This window comes from Aplysia californica, unplaced genomic scaffold, assembly GCF_000002075.1.
Source record: "Aplysia californica isolate F4 #8 unplaced genomic scaffold, AplCal3.0 scaffold00314, whole genome shotgun sequence".
Lineage (NCBI taxonomy): Eukaryota > Metazoa > Mollusca > Gastropoda > Aplysiida > Aplysiidae > Aplysia > Aplysia californica.
The window spans coordinates 320,185-336,550 of NW_004797584.1; the positions used below are offsets into that span (position 1 = coordinate 320,185).

The following is a 16,366-nucleotide window of genomic DNA, read 5'->3' on the forward strand; positions in this document are numbered from 1 at the left end:
ACAGACACACACACACACTCACACACACACACACACACACTCAGAGACACACACACACTCACACACACACACACACACACACACGCGCGCGCGCGCGCGCCCATACGCACACGCACCATGCACAATACCCTGATCCAGAAGCACCCCCCTCCCACACACACGCACACGTACACAGACATCCACGCTGGTATCACAAAACACAACGTTAAACTTTCAGAGAGAGCACAGCTATGTTGAAAGCTACTGTCGTTTGCCTTTCTGTCCTTCATACAGCGCTGCTGGAGAAACAGCGTAAACTGAAGGCCGCCTCTGTCCCTCGAGCACTCTCTGCTCGCCAGTGCCCTTCCCAAACCTACTGCGATGTCACCGGAAGTGCACTTCCGGCTACGACAGACAGAACGGTCAGTGGCAGGCGGACCAAGACGGCTTCTACAAAGATGTTTATCTTTGACATTCCTACCAACTACAGTATACCAGTGAGTATTGTGAAAAACCTTGAGTTATCATCATCAAAATGCCATATCTGTGACAGACATCGGCATTCATAGTTCTCCGTTCAATTACTTTGCTCGGATGCTTTCAAAAAAGCCACATTATATCCTGATCTTTCTATGTCACCTTTTTATTTAGGCTTTCCAAGTAAATTGCTCTCGAATTGCCCCGGCCTTGTTTGCTTTCAGTTTTGTCAGTGAGAGCAAGATATTCAGGGCCTTAAAAGTCTATACAAGTGTCCAGGAAACTACATTTGTCTCTTCCGAATTGTTTTATTTGTAAGCGGCTCAAGTGGGTTTCTTGGAGTACTACCTCATTTGATTTCTTTTCCTTTGAGTTATAGTATTACCTATTTGAATTGCTTTCGATTATTTTGTGTGCAGTTTCTGAGGTCAACATTAATCGATGAAAGGATAAAATGGCGTACTTAATCCCCTTTCCCGGAAAAGATTTGTAAACATGTTTTCAGTAACAATATTACGTTTCACTGGCTGAGTAGGGAAATCAGGTAATTTCCATGTATTGGTTTTCTTTTGGTTTCTACTTTAAAATTTGTTTCACCTTTGGACTTCCCAGTATTCATATACATGTATATGTACCACTGTGGCCGACATACAATTCGTTACTAACGTGTTTTAGGCTGTAAAAAATTAAATCGGGTATTGAATTTTTTTTCCAACATAATGTACTCGTTTTTACGCCCCTTTTCTCACAAATTGAATTATGTAGGAGCCAGGTTTTGACTCTGCCTGGCAGGGCCTACCCGGGCTCGGATGGATACAACATCCCTGCACAAAGACAAAGATACTCAATTAGAATTCTCTCTACGCTGAAATCTAACTCAGGTCATTTGCGTACATCTGTGTAACGCCTAACAGCTACAACGCAGAAGCTGTTTTTAGGCTGTAAGTCCCCCGCAAGCGTATTAAAGAATTACTACAATTTACGTTTTGTGACTGACTGTTGAGGAACGATTTTTCCCCAAATTACCTTGCCCCCTCGTCAACTCAATACAGTTACCACTTGTATTAGAAATAGTTCCGTTCCGTTCTTATCTACACTATCAGTAGTCGATTGTGTATGTGTGTGTATGCATGTGTGTTTGCGTGTTTGTGTGTGTGTGCGCGTGCGTGCGTGCATGCACGTGTGTGTGTCTGTGTCTGTCAAACTTGAGGTTCTCGATGTTCAAATTGTACTTGGAGTTTCGTTTTATGGATCACACTGTGTCCTTTTATCAGTGTCTAAAAACAAAATCCATCTGACTATTTAAATCACAGTCATGAGTATCGTACAGACTGTCAAAATTATATTTATGTGGGCTCCAAAAACTATAAAAATCATACTTATATGTGTATTGTTAATGCGTATTCTAAGGAATATCGAAAACCGATTAACGTGGGTCCTAAAGACTATTAAAATCCTGTTTATGAGTGTCCCAGACTGTCAATATACTGTGTATGAATATCCTGGAAACTATTAAAATTCTATATAATCATTATCAGTATAATATGTAAAATATTTCAGGTCTTTCAGCCTGTGAACGTTTCCGAAGCTCCACGCATGTACTACAGGTAAGTGGTAGCTAAAAGACTAGTCCAGTTGGAGTAACTGAGGAGATATGACCGTGTTCTGTGCAGTATTGATGCACAAGTTTTGTTTAGTTGTAACACAACATGGTGTTGGGTAAAAGAGGAACACCGATAAACACGAAAAATTAAATCGGGTATTGAAATTGGAACAGTCAATGGGACCTCCATCCCGACCCCCCTCCCTGACCCCCCAAAAGGAAAAATGTTTAACCCTTTTGTTGGTTCATGGAGAAGGGGGGGGGGTCTATTTTTCTATTTTCTCCTGAAATTTTTGAACATTATTTCTGTAGAGTACGGCTTTTTTTTAAAATCAAACGTAGGTAAGGATTTTTTGCGGATAAAATAAAAACTATTTTAGCCTACAACTAGTTACATTGTTTAAGTATTTTAGTTCTTACAAATTTGGATATTACTCCTAACCTTTGATGAAAGTTTTATTTAAACTGTAGGCCAACGCTTTACTAACAACTTCAGAAACGTTAATGTGCTAAATAATACTGAGCGTTGTTTTCTTCCCTCAGGTCTGTCTGGTATGCACTCCATTATAACATAACAGCCCCCCCCCCCTTTTTTTTGGATACATGCACCAGTATTTATCCCATGTGACATAAAGCAAAACGAACGAGACATACGAGAAAGCTTGGTTTGTGACACAAAAAACGTACTAATCGTTCGAGTGGTAGACGGGGACTAGCGATAACACACGGATGAACGGACACTGGACACAGCACAGCTATACGACACATTGAGTAACAATAGCAAATGCCATAACAGACGAGACAAAAAGACGCAAAGAGACGAGACGCAACAAAAGAAATATCATCACACCATGGTGATGTAAACAAAGATAAGACAGAAAATGACTTTATGACTGACATCACACTATGTGTTCATTGTTTGTAAAGTAGACCTGATGTCTTTAAGTACCTATTGTGGGAAACTATCAAAGCCGCGCATTTTCGAGAAGAAAAAAAACTATCAAAGTCGCTCACTATCAGAACTGAGCATTTTTTAATGGATATCGATAAAATTAGATTGCCGATTCCATCCAACGGTCGAAGTCCCCTTAGCAAAATTACTCCGCCCTATTTTGAAAATATTCAGTGTCATGAAAACTACTTTCCAAATAAGTCATTTGACAAAAATATAGCTATGAAACTAGTTTTCAAATCTGCGATATTTTTTTCATTTAGCGTTAATTTTTTTTTCATTGAGCCCTTAGAATAAAGTGAGTTTGCAAAAAATGACCATTACTGAGATAAGTGGTGGGTAGTAACACGATGTTCCTACCTCTCTTAATCAAAATGATTGACACAAGGCCAGGGTGTTTTACTACTCAAATGGGCAGTGAAGCATTTTTTATAGAAAACTTAAAATTCAGGGTCGACAGAACGGCTAGCTTTCACATTAATTAGCTTGTCTGTACGAAGACCAGCAAGCCTTGAGCGAAGACAGACGATGGGAAAATCGTCATTTGGAATGAGCAAGAATTCTGTCTCCCACACTTTAAAGATCACCCCTGTCCTGTGAATGTGTTTTTTGTACTTGAAAAGCCCATTCTTTCAATAAAAAACTAATCCAGCCATATATCTAATCGATATGATATGCTGGTCCCAAGTCCAGTAAAGGGCAAAGGGGACTTTGGTAATCCGCTATTTAATTTTATCGACATCGCCAAAAAGTGTGCGGCTCTGATAGTGTGCGCTTTGATAGTTTTTTGTGGGAGTTTTTCAAAAGTGCGCGGCTTTGATTTTCTCTCCCTACTGCTTCTTTCAAATACATCGAATCCTAAAACGGACATTTGTTATTGGATATGCTAGTGTCTCTATGGAGTTTCCAAAATCTTAAGTTGATTTTAGGGCTAACCTCCTACACTTTTTGTTTTTAGTTCAGAGCTTAGGCTTTCTTAGATCTAAGAAATCCTGGTTCCGGGCACATCAAAACTATTCATCGCAACATAGCACAAAAATAACTGGGAAGTCGAAGTGGTATCGACGTCTTTCGTTTAATTATTGTTAGCAAAGACATCCCATGAAAGTGACTGTTGAAAATTCAAAAGTTAATACAAATTCAATCCCCAGACCTTGGCGAGGTGACAAGCTTCCGGTAGGAGACGTACCACATCCGGAGTCAGCACTGCCCTTCTACTGACCTACTTTTGCATCTCGAATAAGGCTTCCTTGTAGAGCTTGCAACGAATTTCCGACTTCATAGACAACAGTAAATGTAATTGTAGAAGTGTTACGCCTCCATTGACAACATTTAGATTATTTAGGGGGTAGGCTGATCCGACCCTGCCTGTCAGAGCCAACCCAGGTTGAAAGCTATTCAATGTCCCAGCACAAAGATGGAGATACTGGATACAAATTTTCCCCGCACGGCAGTCCAACTCATGTCTCCTGCGTGCGACGGCGAAGCGCTTAATCACTTCACGAAAGACCCCTGTATAGACGGCCTGTGACATTATATGATGCCAGTTCACTTTTCACTCAAAAGTCAATGAATGATTTATGCCGTGTTTATTTGAGTAAAGAGAACTTGGGGGAGCGGGGGGTTACGGCGCTCGCAATTGCATGAGGACATATAAGGGAGCGGGGCACATTTAGCGTCGTCAGTTTGGTAGGAAATAATTTTGGATTTTGCCCGGATGGTGGCCGAAGCCTACTCTTATCAAGGTTAGAATCACGCATCAATCGATCTTTACCGTGTGCAGCTTGCACACGGGACATCCGGTATTTTTCGCCCTTTTCCGAGAAAGTTGGGTGTTCAATCTTACCTATCCCAAGATCAGGGGTTTGGCTGACAGACAGCAGTAAGAGGAGCCAATGAGTAACTGTAGAAAGGAAGCAGAAAGAGTCAGGGGCCCAGAGGAGATTAGAGAGCAGGAAAGGAGGTGAAAAGAGAATATTTTTTTTAGATTCAGGATTTGAACCCGCGACCTATTGCATGAGAGGCGAACACCGCACCTCTAAACCTTGAGAGCCCCTCTGTAAACAGGGCACACCAACACAGTTGTGTTGAGATAAAGAGCAAGACAGGACGAAAAGAATAGAAGCAGAGCCTACCAGTGGCTAACGTCTCTAACGTTTTATAACGTTCCCCGATTGTAGGCCCCCAGGTCTCTGCATGGGTTCATGGGAATTCCTAGGAACATACCCCGAGTTGTGTTAGCTTGTTCACTTTTGTCTGACCGCGGTTAATAAAGGTAAAATGAAATTGCTCTGTTTAATCTTCTCCGATCTTTGCATACGGGTCTAAAAATTATATGATCAACACCTAAGAACCCATTCGTAAAGGTCATTGCAAACTAAGATTCCGACACGTTGCTATGTCTCCTTATTCGCGACATCGCATCGCGTTTGGCAGTCGCTCGAGATGGGTCTCGAGGTGTGTATCCTTATAGAATTATGATAGAGGGTGCCCATTAGCGCGATCAGGTCGGGTCGGATTGGGTCGGTCGTCGGGTGGGTCGATTTCTGGTGGTTTCAGTGCCCACTACAACCCCGCCGCGATTGTACCCGACGACCTGGAAGTTAAAGTAGAGAAACATTTAACCTCAATGGCTTCCAGGGCTCCTTTCCGCAATTCTCTGTCGCAGTGCTGCGGCAGCCTGGAATCCCATAAACACGGGTTACATAGATAACTTTCTATGATCAAAGATCGTTCATAACAAGTGTCCGCGGAAGTCCGCGCATTGGTTCAGATGGCGCAGAAGTCTTTGTTTTGGAAGATCTCTTTCATGTCTCCTGAAGAAGAATAGGAATAGCACAGTTGTTAGTTTTGCATTTATTGTTTTTCACAGAAGTAGGGTAACTCTGTTCACAAAGTCCACACTTTTTCGAAGAGGGCGCTACCGGATTTTTATTGTCAACATGGACTCGTGACTAAGCCTTGTTGTGAATGGCTGCAAACCACCCGGTCGCGCGACTCGCAGGCCTGAATACAAACGCGTTTGTTTTTGCAGGTCTCTGACCGAGTCGATGGCCGCTTTGTGCTCTCAATTTGGCTAGCCCCGACTATCAAATCGACCAGACCCGACCCGGGCGCGCTAGTGGGCATCCCTTGGAGTAACTATGGAGAGGCCCTAACCCGCTCAACAGTTCCAACCAAGTTGAAGCCGATGGGGCGGAGTTTATCGGGGCTACCGCCATCTTTGTAAGTTCAAAACAATGCAGCGTACGCAGCGTAATCTCTTTTCAAAGCAAACTGCTCGGACTCCATTGTCTCTCGAAATTTCTTTGTCAATCTTAATTACAGCATTATAAGCACTCACGTACAGTACTAATATAATAAGGATGTTAAGAAATCTTACTTGCATCAAATTACCAGCTCATTTAGTCGAATATTTACAGTAATAAATGTACTATGTATACACATTGTGATGGTAAGATTTTTTTTTTACATGTTTTAGAGACGAAATTGGGATAAAAAGGATTAAAACAAAAATATAAACGGGATAACAAAATTTGCTGAATTTTTGGTAGTAGAACTTCATTATTTTCACAAAAACGAAGACTTCTTCATAGTAATAATATAAAAAGGACGGTAAGAAATCTCACTTGCATCAAATTACCAGCTCCCTCAGTCGAACATTTAGTAATGCATGTATATATACACATTGTGACAGTAAGATAATTTTTTTAACATGTTTTAGAGAAGAAATTGGGATAATAAGGATCAAAACAAAAATATAAACGGGATAACAAAATTTGCAGACTTTTCGGTCATAGAACTTCATCAGTGCAAAAATGATGTCATCACTGACATTATTTTTTCTAAAACGTAGACTTCTTGACTTAAACATAGAACAAAATATATTTCTAACAAAATGGAAAATGATTACACATAAGATGGTAGTGAGAGTGGGATGGGATGGGCGAAGAATGAGGAAGGAGAGGGCAAGACAGATAAAAGTGAAGTATGATGGTGGAAATTAACTACCCTCCCCCCAACCCCCCCCCCCCCCCCAAAAAAAAACCCAACAAAAAAGAAGAAGAAAACAGCCCCCCCCCCCCCCCCCCAAAAAAAAAGCGGGGAGGAGGGGCATCTTTAAAACACCCAGACACTTTATCAAAATTTTACAAAATACTGTTAAGGGTATTCAAAAATTAATAGAAAATTTGAAATGATAGGCTTTTAATAAGAATTTCAAAACAGATTGCACTAATTTGTGACTTTTCTCATTTGACAATGTCACACACCCTGCAGAGACAGACGACACATGGTATCGGAAATGTTATTCACACACCAAACACACTTCAATGACATTCTTTGAAGGCACTGTCAAACCTCCGACTAGACTTCAAAAACAGCAATGAAGTTACATTTGACACACTGGAGTCAACTAAGGTTTCACATTTCCAAATGCTTTGTCAACCTTAACAACACAAAACCAGCAATGTAAGCAACAGTATTCTCAGAACAAATTGACAAGTATGTCAGACTATGTCTAGGCACAAACGTGCAGTTATCATCATGGCAAACTGAATTTTCTTCAATCTTTTTCATTCTGTTTTTACTGTGAGATGCATTTATGGCTAAATCAGAAGGCACTTCGTCATCAAGTTCAGTGCCTTTTTTCGTAGGCCTTACGAAAAAGTGTTTTACGACACTCGCAACTGCATAAAGTCATATGAGCGCGAGGGACACATTAAACATTTTAAGTTGGTAGGAACTTTTGAATTTTGCCCGGGTGGCGACCGAAGCCTACTCTTATCGATTTTAACCACCAATGCACCTTTAATGTGCGCATTTTGCATACGGGATCTCTGAGATTTTTTCGCCCTTGTCCGAGAAGGCTAGGGGTAGATCTTTCCTACCAGAAGATGACAGAGTTAAGAAGGAGCGAAGGAGTGGCAGTAGAAAGGCTGCAGAAAGAGTCCGGAGCCCTGAGGAGGTGGGGGCAGAAAGTGGAGAGGAAAGCAGACGACAGAGAATGTAGAATTTTAGAGTACACATTTTTTCCGTCACTACTCGGATTCGAACCTGGGACCTTTGAATGAGAGGCCCACCAGACCCGAACGTTACGCAAACTGCCATTTGGTCGACACTAAGTTTACAACTGAGAGAACTGAGCTGATCTCACAAACATGGCCGACCGTCGTCTGCTGCGGCTTCACGTTACGCGACTCGCGCCCTCTCCTATTAATAGTTACTCCAAGGGGCACCCCCTATTATGCACGACCACATCACACACCAAACACACGGCGTGTCGAGTGGCACTCCTTGGCAAGGTATTTTGACCAATAGTGATCCTTTAAACCTGTCACACCCCGAGTCTGCCGAACGCGACAAGGTCTCGATCGCCCGCGGCTCAACGTTGCGTCCCTGAAAGGAGACGGGTTCTTTATAATTTTTGATTTTTGAGCGACGTGACGTCTTTTACGGGGTGCCCACTACAGCTGGATCGGGGCGATTGCCTGAAACTGAAAACAAACACGTTTGTTTTTTAGGCGATCCCATCCGTAGTGGGCACCCTGTATTAGAAACACGATTAAAGAGACGCAGTGAGTACTTTTCGAAACTTATGTAGAGACGACCAGACAGCTGGAAATGACATCTATAAGCTTACACTGAAATGTCGGGGCAGGGTAGTGTTGCTGTCTCAAAATGAACAATGTAGGCGAGATTAATGTAAGTCATTCATTTAGTAAGCCTATGTCGCCTTACACAAAAACAAACGTGTTTGATGTCAGTTTCAGGCGATCGAGTCGGGCGATCGGCCCGATCCAGCCGGGGCAGACAGACAGACAGACAGACTGACAGACATACACACAGTAAGAGAGAGGTTGGCATTGAGACAGAGTGACAGAAAGGAAAGAGAGCGAGAGAGAGAAACACATACACATAGGCGCCCGAGCAAACACACACACACACACACACACACACACACACACACACACACACACACACACACACACACACGCACACACACACACACGCGCGTGGTTACATATATACACTACACAGACATACACTGAGAGACATTACGAGAGAGATTACGAGAGAAAGAAAGAGAGAGGGGGGAAGGTAGGGTCGTGGAGAGAGAAAAAGAGACAGATCTGAATCCACACAGACAGGACAGGCAGACAAAGCACACACAACTGGTTGGCATTATGTGGTAAACAGTTCGAGGAGCTCCCCCCCCCCCCCCCAACCCAACCCACCCCCGTAAAGTACAACAAGCATATTATAATGCACCCATTTGTCATTATTTTAATTTTTATGACGCTTATGAAACGAAATACATTAGAATCCTGATTTGTAAGCTAGCAAATTAAAAACTGTGTTCCAATCTACAAAATTATGTACAATTTTGTTCCTTGTAATCTTTACACATTTTTTTGGTCATTAAAAACATTGTTCAACGAGACACAACTTTTTTTCTTGGTCTTTGTCTGTCTGTCTCTGTATGTCAGTCACCATTTGTCTAAAATATTGTTGCTGTGTTTTTAAGTCATAGAAACATTGTCAAAAAGTAACCCAGCCCAGCCCATCCGACCCGAAAATCTATAATCTGGTTGAATGTCCCCCCACCCCCCGCCCCCTCCCCTAAAAATAAAAAATAAAATCCCAACTTGTTTGAAATTGAAAGAGCACTGGTTTAACTTCAGTGTTCTCTTACGAAAAAATGAAAGTTGCGAAGCCGAGCAGCCTGAACCAACCATCAAAGAAAGTTGCAGAACATCCGCCTTCTGCCAACATCGAAATAGTAGAAGAACCAGTTCTCAGAACAGAAAAAGGATCCCTCAAAGTACTAGAAGACCAGACCAAAAAAAAACTTAACCCGTACAAATTTGAAGAAACACAAGATTTCACAGACGTACCTGGTCACCGTTTATAGTGACAAATTTACAAATAAAAATTCCAAGTTTAAAGGAAGTTAGAGCACACGCTCCATGTGACATCCGTTTCGAGCGATACGCGCTCTGAGGAGCCTGATGAAATTGTCTATTATATTTTCCATTTAATTTGCTTCAGGGGGAATGGCTTTGACATTGGTGGTAACAGTGTCTCTCAGCTGCTGGAGAGCTTGAAAGTTAGTTCCACATATTTTGTCCTTTAGGTACCCCCAGAGGTGGAAATCTAGGGGTTTGAGATCGGTACTCTTTTGTATTAGTATAGGGTTTTACGGCGCTCGCAACTGCTAAGGTCATATGAGCGTGCGAAACACAAGTTGTTTACATTCGCAAAAGTTTGCTGCACGATTTGTTAACTAATTTATTCCAAAATGCTAAAATGTTAAAATATTAAAATTCAGTGTAAATATATTTGTGATTTTAAAAAAACTCTTATAAGTAACAATAAAATTTTAAATAGTACGTTTTCATTTTACAATTTGCCATTAAGGCCAATTGCCTTCATAAAATTCAAAATTTTGCTGGAACCAACGACGGAAAAAATATCTTGCAATTTCTTGCATGTATAATATTTCCTTCGGATCTCTCCAAAGTCTAGACATTCTGTTAAGATGTGTCTAATGGTAAAATCTGTGTCGCATCCGGAGACAGATGTTATTTTGAAATAAAAAGTTTTCTATTATTTTTCCTTTCTGGTCTAGAGGTTTGTCTCCCCAAAGGGGGCTGTGGGCATTGAAATCACCTAGCAAAATAAAGGGTTTTGGAAGCTGAGCCTTTAAGTCATTTAGTTGGGTTATTTTGAGGGGGTAATTTGGTGGGATATAAACTGAGCAGATCGTGATTGGTCTGTGCAGGGTGACCCGTACGGCAATAGCCTGGAGGGTCGTCTCAAGATGTACTTGTCTGTGAGTGTGTGGTTGTCGGTGTAGATGGTGGTACCACCGGAAGCAATCTGGTTCTCCGTGTGAATGTGATGGTACGCAGTAAATCCTCTTAAGTCTATGGTTGAAGCCGGGGCGAATTTTGTTTCTTGAATACGGGCCACCCGTGGGCACAGTGTGGCCTGTAAATGTTGCAATTCTGCAATGGAAGGTCGGATTCTGCCGGCATTACATTGCAGGACCGCCATTATGAGTATTTACTTTTTAATTTGGAGCTCAAAGGCCCCGGCTTCGAAGAAACACTCTGACTCCTCCTTGCGGGGGAGGCAGAGTGTTTTCTAGGTTGCCGTCCTGGATTGGACGACGGTCTAGTGGGGGATTTGGAGGAGTGACAGACTCCGCCCTTCCCGGGGTCATGCCGGGGAAGGGGGTCGGAAATGTCTTCCTCCATAGGCAGGGGTTTGTTTGCTGGAGGGGTAGGGGGAGGTGGAGCAGACCGAGGGGGCTGAGAAGGGGGGGGAGGGGGCTGGGGGAGGGGAGAAGGCCCACCTCACACTCCATCAGAGGGATGGGCTGCGAGGTGGAAGAAGAAGAAGGAGAAGAAGAAGAAATGATAGAAGAGGGGTGAGGGGGAGAAGAGGTGGCGGAGGAAGAGTCCTCCCCGTCCTCCCCTAGAACCCCATAGCGGTTAGAGAATGGTTCCTCAAAGGGGGTTGCCACAGGGATAGCAGCGGGCTTTTTGTTCTTAGTAATCTTAGGCACAGAGATTTGTCTGTTGACCGCGGGCTTTGGGAGGTCGGTAGTAGAATTACTTGCCGACCTCGTGACCTCCTGGGCTGCCTTTGCATACGACCGGCCAATGACTGGGGTTGAGATTGGCGGGCAGACAACCTTGCGGGCCTCCTAGAAGGAGCAGCCATTTCGCGCCTTGTATTCCTGGATGGTGCGTTCTTGGAGCCAAGTCGGGCACTCCTTGCTGAAAGCTGTGTGCTGGCCGTGGCAATTGGGGCAACAAGGACTAGCCTTGCATTCCTTCTCAGGATGCCCGTTCTTGCCACAACGAGGACACACGGCTGCGTGACGGCATCGTGACTGGCTATGGCCGAACTTCTGACACTAGAAACAGCGCAGAGGGTTCGGCACATAGGGTCGTACGTCGAGTACCAAGTAAGATGCCCGAACGGTGGCTGGAGGGCGACACGATTCGAAAGTGAGGACGATCGTGTTCGTTTCAATAGTAGTCTCCCCCCGCCGAAGAGTAATCCGGCGGGCTTCGACTACTCCCTCACAGTGCTCCACAATTTGTTCCATTGAGCAGCTTGGCTGCGGACGACGCCTTTCGAGCGGTTGAATTTCTGGTAGCGGTCGGACCTACATGGAATACCGCCAAAGGTCGTGGTATCCAGGAGTTTGGTCACTTCGTCTTCTGTTGCGCACTTGACGAGGAGTGCACCAGAGGACTGCTTCTGGACATTCGTAAGAATGTATCCCAGAACCTGTCGTAGTGCATCTCCCGTCTTGAACAGATTCAGATCAGTGATCTTCTTCTGTGCGTCTTCTTTGCAGCAGAGGGCCACGTACGGCTGCTTCGGAAGCTCCCTGGGAGAAGGGAGGAAAGAAGCAACGGTAAAGGTCCTTTTACCTGTTTTTGAATTTTTGCTCGGCTCGGCGGCCGCACCCGCTTCCGCGAGCCGAGACTTTTTAACGTTGGGAGCTGGGGAAGGGTCTTTTTTAGATTTGGATTCCATTATGGTTGATTCTACTCCGGGGCTCCCCGCCCGCCACGGAGCCCAACAAGGGGACACATTGCTCGGATGACCAGAGCTGTGCCAGGGCTACCCCGGAGCTATACTCTCAACGAGAAAGTACAAGACCCTCCCGTCAAGATTGACCCAGGGCTTGATGGGGTTCCAGCTCTCAACCGATTGAGTGGCATGGGCCGTGCCACCCTCCCGTCTAAGAGGAAAACCTGGGCCAAAGAGGTGTGTTGGCGAGGGACAGTCCGTGGACTGATCTCACCTCAACCGCCAGGTACCCGGTTTCCCTCCGCACGGGTTGCACCTCGCGGTCAACGAGGCGCCCACTCTGTGGGATGGGTGACCTCTCTTTTTACTGCACTTGAGGTCAGCGGTGGTAGAAAAGATAGAAAAAGAAAGAAAGAAGGAAGGAGAAGAGGAAGATACATCAAAGTGAGTGTCGCACACGAATCCCAGAGGGTTGGGGTCCGTGTGCGACACTCCGTCTTTGAGGGGGTTGCACCTTCTGCAGACGAAGCAGTGGGTCTATTTATATCCCCCCCGACCCACTGGGGGTAATCGGGACTCTGAGAAGTCCAGGGGTTCACTGTGCCACTGTGTCTCTCGTCAAAGTGGTCCCTAAACCACTGAAGGAGAGTTCTCGCAGTGAGTGGGGCAGCACCATCTTGCATGAAATACTATTCTGCTCTCACTTCCATTCCGACCAAGCTCCCCAGAACTCTCCAAACCCGGTCAGCATCTTGAGGTAACGGTCGGAGGTGACTATGTTTTAGCGTGTCTCCATCCCCGTCCATGATGAAGAAGAAATATGGGCCAATGAAGGCCTGACGGCTCATGGCAATCCAGGCCGTGACTTTCAAGTGGTGAGGATTTTTTTCGTACACTTCGCCAAGCTTTGCAGAGCCCCAAAATATGCAATTTTTTTTATTAACATGTCTCTTCAGATCAAAGTGTGCCTCATCACAAAACCGTATTCTGCCCAGCAATATCTCGTCGTCTTCAATCTCCTGAAGCAACCACCAGCACATTATCACTCTGTCTGCTGCATTGGCGTCGCTGAACCTTTGATTTACCTGGATTTTGTACAGTTAAAATTCAGAGAGTACTTCAACATGCGCCAAACAGATTCTCTATCACTAGATCTAGTTGATTCAATACTATGACGACAAATTGTCTTTTTAGGTTCTTCGCTCACTGACTCTATCACCACTGTCACACTCTCAGGGATGCGCACTTGCATCGGTCTCCCATTGTAGGTGACCCTATAGTGCGGTCAAAAATTCTTGGAGCAACTTATCTTCAAGTATCTCTTTAACGAGTGAATCACCATCATTCATACTTTGCACTGCAGTTTGTATCAATTTGTGTCATATTTTTTCACAACAATTGAGGCTATATTTTAAAGGTTTTCTTCATAAATTTATATAAAACTAGCCAGTGTACTCGTTCTATAAACTGGAAAATAATGTTGCCATCTAAATTAAAATGTCAATACTGCAGTAATTTAAACAGTTATTTGGTTAAAACACGATGGTTCTACTCTATACCTGAAAAAAAAAATGAATTTTCGAAAGTGAAACTCAACTAAGACTGATGTATATCGTCCAAAACCTCTGGATATACAAAATTCCTGGTTTGACTGTCGGGTGCCAAGATGTGAACAGAATTTTTATCTCCAGTTGGGGACATCGCTACATACAACATTCCATGCGAAGATACAGTGCATATGAGATCTAGGCCGACTGTACGAAGAAGCTGTCCATGAGCTTTATTAATTGTAATGGCAAAGTTTGATGGGAAATTGTTTTCGCTGGAATATAAATTGTTGTCCACTGTCTGTTGGTCTAATTCGAGAAGTCCAGTGTTTTTCCATCTTGTATGGTTAGAAATAATGTCAACCTCGACGACGTTTGGCATGGTTTGTGTTACAACACATCTTGTACCAATCATTACTTTTGGTAGGTTAAGAGAGCGGAGGACCAAACGGGCATACCGGTCTTTTATTTCAGAACATGGGGTGGAAGGCCGGCCAGTTCAATGGAGTTCAGGAATTCCACAGGATAGTGGGTTACATTGTCCTCGTTGAGTGCAGTATTATAGACTGATAGACTTTGGGTGTTAGACGACTTCGTGCCAATGAGTTTGTTGTTAATTTTTTAGACTGTTTCATTTAAAGGAGCTAGTATAGCCCTTTCTAACAGCCTTTGCAAATTTTCCAAATTGATTACATTGCGTTTAAAACTGCAGTCATGTGTCATTGTCATTTTGATTTTATTTGGTCCTCCGAGTCTAAAACATAAACCTCCATAAACTGTTCATTTTCATGTTCTGTTGGAAGTAATGAGATAGCCAAGCGATAAACCTGCTCTTGCACACGGAAATTTGAGTTCCAGCCTTGCAAATTGATCTTTTGACATCGAAAAAATGTCATTTGAAATGACCAATTATGCTTTCAGATGTCGCTTTAAACAATGCTCCGAGTCTGTGGAATTACTAGAGCTGGAATCTGCTCGATTAATTGCAGGATGGGAGCAGGCTTGTGCTTTGCCCGCTACCGGAGTTGCTGCTCGTGGACGTCGGACAGGCTTGCTGAATTGTGTCGTGACGTCAGAAACTCTTGTTTACTGAGCGCGCGATACTTCTGTCAGCGTGCCGCACGCGGACGAGTCCTCACTTTCACACTTCCAGCAATGGCGCTGTTTGGGGAGGGGAGGGGGCGGTGTGGCTGAGAAAGCGAGAGGTGTTTTCCACCCCTCGCTTTCCGTAGAGCTCGCCCCTCCCATTACACCTCCTGTCGTTACAGTGTTTTGTTTGTTTTTTGTTTTTTGTTTGGTTTTGTTTGTTTGGTTTTTTGGAGGTATTACGTTTTTCTGTACAGTAGATAAAAAATCTACAAAACAAAAATGGAAACAGAAAAAAGTTCACTGTACAATGTCCTGAGGCCTAGGCCTTCTCAGGGGAGGCCATATATCCCGGACGATTGGCTCCGGCATGGAGGCCGAGGTGGGCGACCTTATCTTGATAAGCTCGCCTCGAGACCGGTTCTTATCTTATCGAGGATCAATGTGAAATGCGGCAATTAAATGCGAAAAGCGGCGATAGGTAGATGCTTTAATACTAAAACGTATACAGGTGGTGGAACATTTTTGCATTACGCTTTTGCGTGCCGATAGTGTAATAGTATTGTGTGTAGTCTGTAGTGTGTAGCCGTTTAGTCTGTCTAATCTCCTAGCCTCTTCATTGTTTCGTTCAGTGCCCTTGGGATGTACACGTTTTTTTCCGTTTGATTGGATGTATTTTCACTACACTCAATTCTAAGGATTAAATTTGTGCTTATATTGTGTGTTTTAGTGTTTAGCCGAGAGTCTAATTTTCTTTCATCTTGAGTGTTATTGTTACTAGATCTAGTCTAATGTTATTGTGAAAAAGTTTTCAGCTGACGTCTCCGTTTCAGCGCAAAGAACCGTGTGAGCAACATTTCAAATTTAAACATGGGAAGAAAGTGTAGGGGATAGGGCTGTAGAAGAAGTGGTTACGCCAGCCAAATGGGAGATGGCCTAGCAAAATAATAATATAGATTTCCAAAAGATTCAGAAAAAAGCACAGTGGATCAAAAGTGTTCCTAAAAAATTAATCATGGTAGAAGATGTCACGGATTACAATGTATAGTACATGGGAGTTTGCTCTCTGCACTTCCCACCTGATGTACCTTTGACACAGTCTGGAAGATTTATATAGTGCCCACAAAGCCTCCATCAATATTTCCATCATGTTGTGGAACACCAGCT

At 43.6% G+C, this 16,366-nt stretch overlaps 1 protein-coding gene across 1 annotated transcript in view; it reads left to right on the forward strand.

The window, feature by feature from the left end:
• The window catches only part of LOC101845111, a gene marked incomplete at its 5' end in the record, with an annotated part of 83,460 nt that extends 78,525 nt beyond the window's left edge, over positions 1-4,935 (forward strand). Inside the window, 3 exon segments of the mRNA XM_035970730.1 lie at positions 274-476; positions 2,017-2,063; positions 4,163-4,935. Of these exon segments, the coding sequence (XP_035826623.1) occupies positions 274-476; positions 2,017-2,063; positions 4,163-4,232 (320 nt within the window).
• Between the last annotated feature and the right edge of the window lie 11,431 nt (positions 4,936-16,366).